Genomic DNA, 9,537 nt, shown 5'->3' on the forward strand with positions numbered 1-9,537 from the left:
AGATAATTGATGAGATGATGGATGGAGATGATGGATGAGACAATGGATGGAGACAACGGATGGAGACAATTGATGGAGACGATGGATAGATGGAGACAATGGCTGGAGATGATGGATGGATGGAGACAACGGATGGTGCTGATGGATGGAGATGATGGATGAGACAATGGATGGAGACAATGGATGACATTGATGGATGGAGACAATGGATGGAGACAATGGATGGTGTTGATGGATGGATGCAGACAATGGATGGAGTTGATGGATGAGATGATGGATGGAGACAATGGATGGCGTTGATGGATGGAGACAGTGGATGGTGAAGGATGGAGACGATGGAAATAGGAGACGATGGATGGATGGAGTTGATGGATGGATGGAGATGATGGATGGATGGAGACAATGGATGGAGACGATGGAAATAGAAGGAGACGATGGATGGATGGAGTTGATGGATGGATGGAGACAATGGCTGGAGATGATGGATGGATGGAGACGATGGATGGATGAAGATGATGGATAGATGGAGACAAGGGATGGAGACGATGGATGGAGATGATGGATGGAGACAATGGATGGCGTTGATGGATGGAGACAGTGGATGGTGATGGATGGAGACAATGGAAATGGAATGCGACGATGGATGGATGGAGTTGATGGATGGAGATGATGGATGGATGGATGGAGACAATGGATGGAGACGATAGATGGATGAAGATGATGGATGGATGGAGACAATGGATGGATGGAGACAATGGATGAGACGATGGATGGAGACAATGGATGAGACTATTGATGGAGACAATGGATGGAGACAATGGATGGAGACGATGGATGGAGATGATGGATGGAGATGATGGATGGATGAAGATGATGTATGGAGATGAATGGATGAAGACGATGGATGAGACGATGGATGGAGACAATGGATGGAGACAATGGATGGAGATGATGGATGGATGAAGATGATGTATGGAGACGATGAATGGAGACAATGGATTGATGAGACGATGGATGAGACGATGGATGAGACGATTGATGGATGGAGACAATGGGTTAAACGATTGATGGAGACAATGGATGGAGACAATGGATGGAGATGATGGATGGAGATGATGGATTGATGAGACGATGGATGAGACGATGGATGAGACGATTGATGGATGGAGACAATGGGTTAAACGATTGATGGAGACAATGGATTGAGACAATGGATGGAGATGATGGATGGAGATGATGGATGGATGAAGATGATGTATGGAGATGAATGGATGGAGACAATGGATGGAGACAATGGATGGTGTTGATGGATGGATGCAGACAATGGATGGCGTTGATGGACGGAGACAATAGATGGCGTTCATGAAGACGATGGATGGATGGAGACAGTGGATGACGATGGATGAGACGATGGAAATGGATGGAGATGATGGATGGATGGAGTTGAGACGATGGATGGAGACGATGGATGGAGACAATGGGTGGTGTTGATGGATGGAGACAATGGGTGGTGTTGATGGATGGAGACAATGGGTGGTGTTGATGAATGGAGACAATGGGTGGTGTTGATGAATGGAGACAATGGGTGGTGTTGATGGATGGAGACAATGGGTGGTGTTGATGGATGGAGACAACGGGTGGTGTTGATGAATGAGACAACGGATGGAGGGAAGAAAAACTACAAATTACACTTTTAAAAAGCGAGATGAGATTTTTCTAGAATAGAGTTCTGCTCTTTCATTTAACAAAATAAAACTAAGAAATGTTGGATTATTTATAAATATTTCCCACATCCAAATCTGAGAGGATTAAAATACTTTAATGTATTAATATTACAGTAAGAAACACTGAACTGATACAAAGGAAACAGTCAAATAGTAATTAGTGAATTAAGTAGATTCAGTTCATACTAGGTACTCAGTACTGGGTCCTGTAGCAGACGGGGTCCTGTAACAGACGGTCAGTACTGGGTCCTGTAGCAGACGGTCAGTACTGGGTCCTGTAGCAGACGGTCAGTACTGGGTCCTGTAGCAGACGGTCAGTACTGGGTCCTGTAACAGACGGTCAGTACTGGGTCCTGTAGCAGACGGTCAGTACTGGGTCCTGTAGCAGACGGTCAGTACTGGGTCCTGTAACAGACGATCAGTACTGGGTCCTGTAACAGACGGTCAGTACTGGGTCCTGTAACAGACGGTCAGTACTGGGTCCTGTAGCAGACGGTCAGTACTGGGTCCTGTAACAGACGATCAGTACTGGGTCCTGTAACAGACGGTCAGTACTTTATGTTGTCGAAGTATAAATGAAATTCAGATTCATTAAAACAAAACAAAGCATGAAACCCCTCTTCCTCGCCTTCCTCGCCTCCTCTTCCTCGCCTCCTCTTCCTCGCCTCCTCTTCCTCGCCTTCCTCGCCTCCTCTTCCTCGCCTTCCTCGCCTCCTCTTCCTCGCCTCCTCTTCCTCGCCTTCCTCGCCTCCTCTTCCTTGCCTTCCTCTTCCTCCTCTTCCTCGCCTTCCTCGCCTCCTCTTCCTCGCCTTCCTCGCCTCCTCTTCCTCGCCTCCTCTTCCTCGCCTTCCTCGCCTTCCTTGCCTTCCTCGCCTTCCCCGCCTCCTCTTCCTCCTCTTCCTCGCCTCCTCGCCTCCTCTTCCTCGCCTTCCTCGCCTCCTCTTCCTCGCCTTCCTCGCCTCCTCTTCCTCGCCTCCTCTTCCTCGCCTCCTCTTCCTCGCCTCCTCTTCCTCGCCTTCCTCGCCTCCTCTTCCTCGCCTCCTCTTCCTCGCCTTCCTCGCCTCCTCTTCCTTGCCTTCCTCTTCCTCCTCTTCCTCGCCTTCCTCGCCTCCTCTTCCTCGCCTTCCTCGCCTCCTCTTCCTTGCCTTCCTCGCCTTCCTCGCCTCCTCTTCCTCGCCTTCCTCGCCTTCCTTGCCTTCCTCGCCTTCCCCGCCTCCTCTTCCTCCTCTTCCTCGCCTCCTCTTCCTCAGCCAGAAGGTTAGAGTAACGTGAAGCTTGTCCTGCAGCGCCCACGGTCCCGACGCCCGTATCCTGGAGGAGTCCTCGCTGCCGCCGCTCGGACAGCTCACGCTGCCCCACATGCTGCAGATCGCCGCCCAGATCGCCTCCGGCATGGTCTACCTGGCCTCGCTGCACTTCGTCCACCGCGACCTCGCCACCCGCAACTGCCTGGTGGGGGAGGGGCTGGTGGTCAAGATCGGAGACTTCGGCATGTCCAGGGACATCTACAGCACAGATTACTACCGGGTGAGGCCCCTCTATAGAGGGTAACTTAGTTACATCATCTGATGTTAGAGGAGGAAGATGCTCTATAATCTGATGTTACTGGAGGAAGATGCTCTATAATCTGATGTTAGAGGAGGAAGATGCTCTATAATCTGATGTTAGAGGAGGAAGATGCTCTATAATCTGATGTTACTGGAGGAAGATGCTCTATAATCTCATGTTAGAGGAGGGAAGATGCTCTATAATCTCATGTTAGAAGAAGATGCTCTATAATCTGATGTTAGAGGAAGATGCTCTATAATCTGATGTTAGTGACCCTTTGTTCAGGTGGGGGGGCGCACCATGCTGCCGATCCGCTGGATGCCCCCCGAGAGCATCATGTACAGGAAGTTCACCACCGAGAGCGACATCTGGAGCTTCGGGGTCGTCCTCTGGGAGATCTTCACCTACGGCAAGCAGCCCTGGTACCAGCTGTCCAACAGCGAGGTAAGGGGGGGGGGCAGGCAGCCCTGGTACCAGCTGTCCAACAGCGAGGTAAGGGGGGGGGGCAGGCAGCCCTGGTACCAGGGCTGGTACCAGCTGTCCAACAGCGAGGTAAGGGGGGGGGGGGGGTTTGAACGCTGGTGAATCCTTTCTCACAATGAGTCGGTGTCTCAGTACACTCTCCAGTACACTCTACAGTACACTCTCTAGTACACTCTACAGTACACTGCCCTCAGTACATTGTGAATATAGTGTCCTCTTCACCTGAGACAGCTGTAATCTGAGCAGCACATCGGGGTTCAATCAGATTACTGTCAGATTCTACAGGTAGAATTATTCTGCTCCTTCAGGCTCCGACAGTTTAACATTAGTACTCTCACTGACAGGCTGAGCCCCGACTCCTCAGGACGGCTCCTCCACCTTTAGGACGGCTCCTCCACCTTTAGGATGGCTCCTCCACCTTTAGGACGGCTCCTCCACCTTTAGGGTGGCTCCTCCACCTTTAGGATGGCTCCTCCACCTTTAGGATGGCTCTTCCACCTTTAGGACGGCTCCTCCACCTTTAGGATGGCCACCTCCACCTTTAGGATGGCTCCTCCACCTTTAGGATGGCTCTTCCACCTTTAGGACGGCTCCTCCACCTTTAGGATGGCTCCTCCACCTTTAGGACGGCTCCTCCACCTTTAGGGTGGCTCCTCCACCTTTAGGACGGCTCCTCCACCTTTAGGGTGGCTCCTCCACCTTTAGGATGGCCACCTCCACCTTTAGGATGGCTCCTCCACCTTTAGGATGGCTCCTCCACCTTTAGGACGGCTCCTCCACCTTTAGGATGGCCACCTCCACCTTTAGGATGGCTCCTCCACCTTTAGGATGGCTCTTCCACCTTTAGGACGGCTCCTCCACCTTTAGGACGGCTCCTCCACCTTTAGGATGGCCACCTCCACCTTTAGGATGGCTCCTCCACCTTTAGGATGGCTCTTCCACCTTTAGGACGGCTCCTCCACCTTTAGGATGGCCACCTCCACCTTTAGGATGGCTCCTCCACCTTTAGGATGGCTCTTCCACCTTTAGGACGGCCACCTCCACCTTTAGGACGGCTCCTCCACCTTTAGGACGGCCACCTCCACCTTTAGGACGGCTCCTCCACCTTTAGGACGGCCACCTCCACCTTTAGGATGGCCACCTCCACCTTTAGGACGGCCACCTCCACCTTTAGGACGGCTCCTCCACCTTTAGGGTGGCTCCTCCACCTTTAGGATGGCCACCTCCACCTTTAGGATGGCTCCTCCACCTTTAGGACGGCTCCTCCACCTTTAGGATGGCCACCTCCACCTTTAGGACGGCTCCTCCACCTTTGGGATGGCCACCTCCACCTTTAGGACGGCTCCTCCACCTTTAGGACGGCCACCTCCACCTTTAGGACGGCCACCTCCACCTTTAGGACGGCTCCTCCACCTTTAGGGTGGCTCCTCCACCTTTAGGATGGCTCCTCCACCTTTAGGATGGCTCCTCCACCTTTAGGATGGCTCCTCCACCTTTAGGACGGCCACCTCCACCTTTAGGATGGCCACCTCCACCTTTAGGATGGCCACCTCCACCTTTAGGACGGCTCCTCCACCTTTGGGATGGCCACCTCCACCTTTAGGACGGCTCCTCCACCTTTAGGACGGCTCCTCCACCTTTAGGACGGCCACCTCCACCTTTAGGACGGCTCCTCCACCTTTAGGACGGCCACCTCCACCTTTAGGACGGCCACCTCCACCTTTAGGACGGCTCCTCCACCTTTAGGGTGGCTCCTCCACCTTTAGGACGGCTCCTCCACCTTTAGGGTGGCTCCTCCACCTTTAGGATGGCCACCTCCACCTTTAGGACGGCTCCTCCACCTTTGAGATGGCCACCTCCACCTTTAGGACGGCTCCTCCACCTTTAGGACGGCCACCTCCACCTTTAGGACGGCTCCACCTCCACCTTTAGGACGGCTCCTCCACCTTTAGGACGGCCACCTCCACCTTTAGGACGACCCCGCTGGCCGTCAGGGTGAGGGTAGCCCCCCCCCCCCCCCCCCCCCTACAGACATTTTCCACTCTGTAATCTGAAGGGATTATTGCTCTCCAGCACTTTGAGATTTGATCCTTTATAAATAAACTTTCCTGACTTACTTACATTTCCTCGCCGGCTCTGAGAGACTTCGGCACTCAGCGGATCAATAACCTGATAGTAATTATGGCGTCCAGTCTGGCCGAGCGGCGACCGCGGCGCTGCCATTACAGGCCGCCAGCCGCTCTGCTGGATCACTTTCCCTCTGCACTCGATGGTAACCCGGTTCTGCCCTTGTTAACCTCGTTAACACCGTCCGTCTCGGCCAATGGGGGCGGGACAAGTCATCCTGTTGCCCAAATAATCCAGTGGAGCAAATAAATCATCGAAAACATTGAGGTGGTTGCCGTGGCGATGGCAGCCGTCAGGCCTATTCAACTGCAGTCGTCTGATTCATCGACCTCATCACTCTGGGAATCATCACCTCCCCTCTTCTACACTCCTCACTTCTACTCTTCTACTCTCCCCACTTCTACTCTTCTACACTCCCCACTTCTACACTCCTCACTTCTACTCTTCTACTCTCCCCACTTCTACTCTTCTACACTCCCCACTTCTACACTCCCCACTTCTACTCTTCTACACTCCCCACTTCTACTCTTCTACACTCCCCACTTCTACACTCCCCACTTCTACTCTTCTACACTCCCCACTTCTACACTCCCCACTTCTACACTCCTCACTTCTACACTCCCCACTTCTACTCTTCTACTCTCCCCACTTCTACACTTCTACACTCCCCACTTCTACTCTTCTACACTCCCCACTTCTACACTCCCCACTTCTACACTTCTACACTCCTCACTTCTACACTCCTCACTTCTACTCTTCTACACTCCTCACTTCTACACTCCCCACTTCTACTCTTCTACACTCCCCACTTCTACTCTCTACACTTCTACACTTCTACTCTCCCCACTTCTACTCTTCTACACTCCCCACTTCTACTCTTCTACACTCCCCACTTCTACACTCCCCACTTCTACTCTTCTACACTCCTCACTTCTACACTCCCCACTTCTACACTTCTACACTCCTCACTTCTACTCTCCCCACTTCTACACTCCTCACTTCTACTCTTCTACACCGTCCACTTCTACACTTCTACTCTCCCCACTTCTACTCTTCTACACTCCTCACTTCTACTCTCCCCACTTCTACACTCCCCACTTCTACACTCCTCACTTCTACACTCCCCACTTCTACACTCCCCACTTCTACACCTCTACACTCCCCACTTCTACTCTCTACACTTCTACACTTCTACTCTCCCCACTTCTACACTTCTACACTCCCCACTTCTACTCTTCTACACTCCCCACTTCTACACTCCCCACTTCTACTCTTCTACACTCCCCACTTCTACACTCCCCACTTCTACTCTTCTACACTCCTCACACTTCTACTCTCCCCACTTCTACTCTTCTACACTCCCCACTTCTACTCTCCCCTCTTCTACACTCCCCACTTCTACTCTTCTACACTCCTCACTTCTACACTCCCCACTTCTACACTCCCCACTTCTACTCTTCTACACTCCCCACTTCTACACTCCCCACTTCTACTCTTCTACACTCCCCACTTCTACACTCCCCACTTCTACTCTTCTACACTCCTCACTTCTACACTCCCCACTTCTACACTCTTCACTTCTACACTCCCCACTTCACACTTCTACTCTCCCTACTTCTACTCTTCTACACTCCCCACTTCTACACTCCCCACTTCTACTCTTCTACACTCCCCACTTCTACACTCCCCACTTCTACACTCCTCACTTCTACACTCCTCACTTCTACTCTTCTACACTCCCCACTTCTACACTCCCCACTTCTACTCTTCTACACTCCTCACTTCTACACTCCCCACTTCTACACTCCTCACTTCTACACTCTTCACTTCTACTCTTCTACTCTTCTACACTCCTCACTTCTACACTCCTCACTTCTACACTCTTCACTTCTACTCTTCTACACTTCTACACTCCTCACTTCTACACTCTTCACTTCTACACTTCTACTCTTCTACACTCCCCACTTCTACTCTTCTACACTCCTCACTTCTACACTTCTACACTTCTACACTCCTCACTTCTACACTTCTACACTTCTACACTCTTCACTTCTACACTCCCCACTTCTACTCTTCTACACTCTTCACTTCTACACTCTTCACTTCTACACTCCTCACTTCTACACTCTTCACTTCTACACTCTTCACTTCTACACTCTTCACTTCTACACTCTTCACTTCTACTCTTCTACACTTCTACACTCCTCATTTCTACCCTCCTCACTTCTACCCTCCCCACTTTCACACTTCTACACCTCTACACTCTACGTTCTGCTCCTCCAATCAGAACCAGAAGATTCAAGAATCCTCCAGATTCATCATGAACATATTTATGCTTCAGATTTTACTCACGAGTCGTCAAGAATGATCAAGTATCGGTTATTCTATTGATCTTTTTTCTATGACTGCAATTATAATCCCGCACGTTTCACATTTTCACAAATCCAGATTAATCTCGCTGTCAGATGTTACAGATGTTCTTGACAGATGTGTTGTGCTGTGTCCCCCTACAGGCCATTGAGTGCATCACACAGGGCCGGGAGCTGGAGCGACCCAGGACCTGCCCCCAGGAGGTCTACCTGCTGATGCAGGGCTGCTGGCAGCGAGAACCTCAGCAGAGAACCGTCATCAAGGACCTGCAGCGCCGCCTGCTGGCCCTGGTCCGGAACCCGCCGGTCTACCTGGACATCCTGGGCTAGAGGGTCCAGCGCCGGGCCGGGCCAGGGCCGGGTCCAGAGCCAGACCAGAGCCGGGTCCAGAGCAGATTCAGAGCCGGGTCCAGAGCCGGGTCCAGAGCTGGGTCAGAGCAGATTCAGAGCCGGGTCCAGAGCCGGGTCCAGAGCCGGGAGACTTTCTGTCTGTGATCAGTTGAAACAAGCTGCTACCAGCAGGTGAAGGTCAGAGGTCAGAGGTCAGAGGTCAGAGGTCACGACCTACCAGGTACTTTTCATGACTTCAATCCAAACCTCACTTCAAACACGTGACGTCACCTGACAGACCTTTACTGTGTTCAGACCTGTTAACGTGTTCAGACTAGTTAACGTGTTCAGACTAGTTAACGTGTTCAGACTAGTTAATGTGTTCAGACTTGTTAACGTGTTCAGACTAGTTAATGTGTTCAGACTTGTTAACGTGTTCAAACCTGTTAACATGTTCAGACCAGTTAACGTGTTCAGACTAGTTAATGTGTTCAAACCTGTTAACGTGTTCACACCTGTTAACGTGTTCACACCTGTTAACGTGTTCAGACTAGTTAATGTGTTCAGACTTGTTAACGTGTTCAGACTAGTTAATGTGTTCAGACTTGTTAACGTGTTCAAACCTGTTAACGTGTTCAGACTAGTTAATGTGTTCAGACTTGTTAACGTGTTCAAACCTGTTAACGTCTTCAGACATGTTAACGTGTTCACACCTGTTAACGTGTTCAGACTAGTTAATGTGTTCAGACTTGTTAACGTGTTCAGACTAGTTAATGTGTTCAGACTTGTTAACGTGTTCAAACCTGTTAACGTGTTCAGACTAGTTAATGTGTTCAGACTTGTTAACGTGTTCAAACCTGTTAACGTCTTCAGACCTGTTAACGTGTTCACACCTGTTAACGTGTTCAGACTAGTTAATGTGTTCAGACTTGTTAACGTGTTCAGACTAGTTAATG

General features: G+C 50.9%; 1 protein-coding gene across 1 annotated transcript; it reads left to right on the plus strand.

The window, feature by feature from the left end:
• Positions 1 to 3,010: 3,010 nt before the first annotated feature.
• On the plus strand, positions 3,011 to 8,581 carry LOC308128404 (high affinity nerve growth factor receptor-like; the record flags this gene model as incomplete). Its single annotated transcript, XM_080494106.1, has 3 exons — positions 3,011 to 3,251; positions 3,558 to 3,716; positions 8,396 to 8,581. Coding segments are annotated over 3 exons (586 nt in total), but the record flags the coding sequence as incomplete, so codon positions are not given.
• Between the last annotated feature and the right edge of the window lie 956 nt (positions 8,582 to 9,537).

The sequence above is a fragment of the Lipophrys pholis genome, assembly GCF_963383615.2.
Source record: "Lipophrys pholis genome assembly, contig: SCAFFOLD_111, whole genome shotgun sequence".
Taxonomy (NCBI): Eukaryota; Metazoa; Chordata; class Actinopteri; order Blenniiformes; family Blenniidae; genus Lipophrys; species Lipophrys pholis.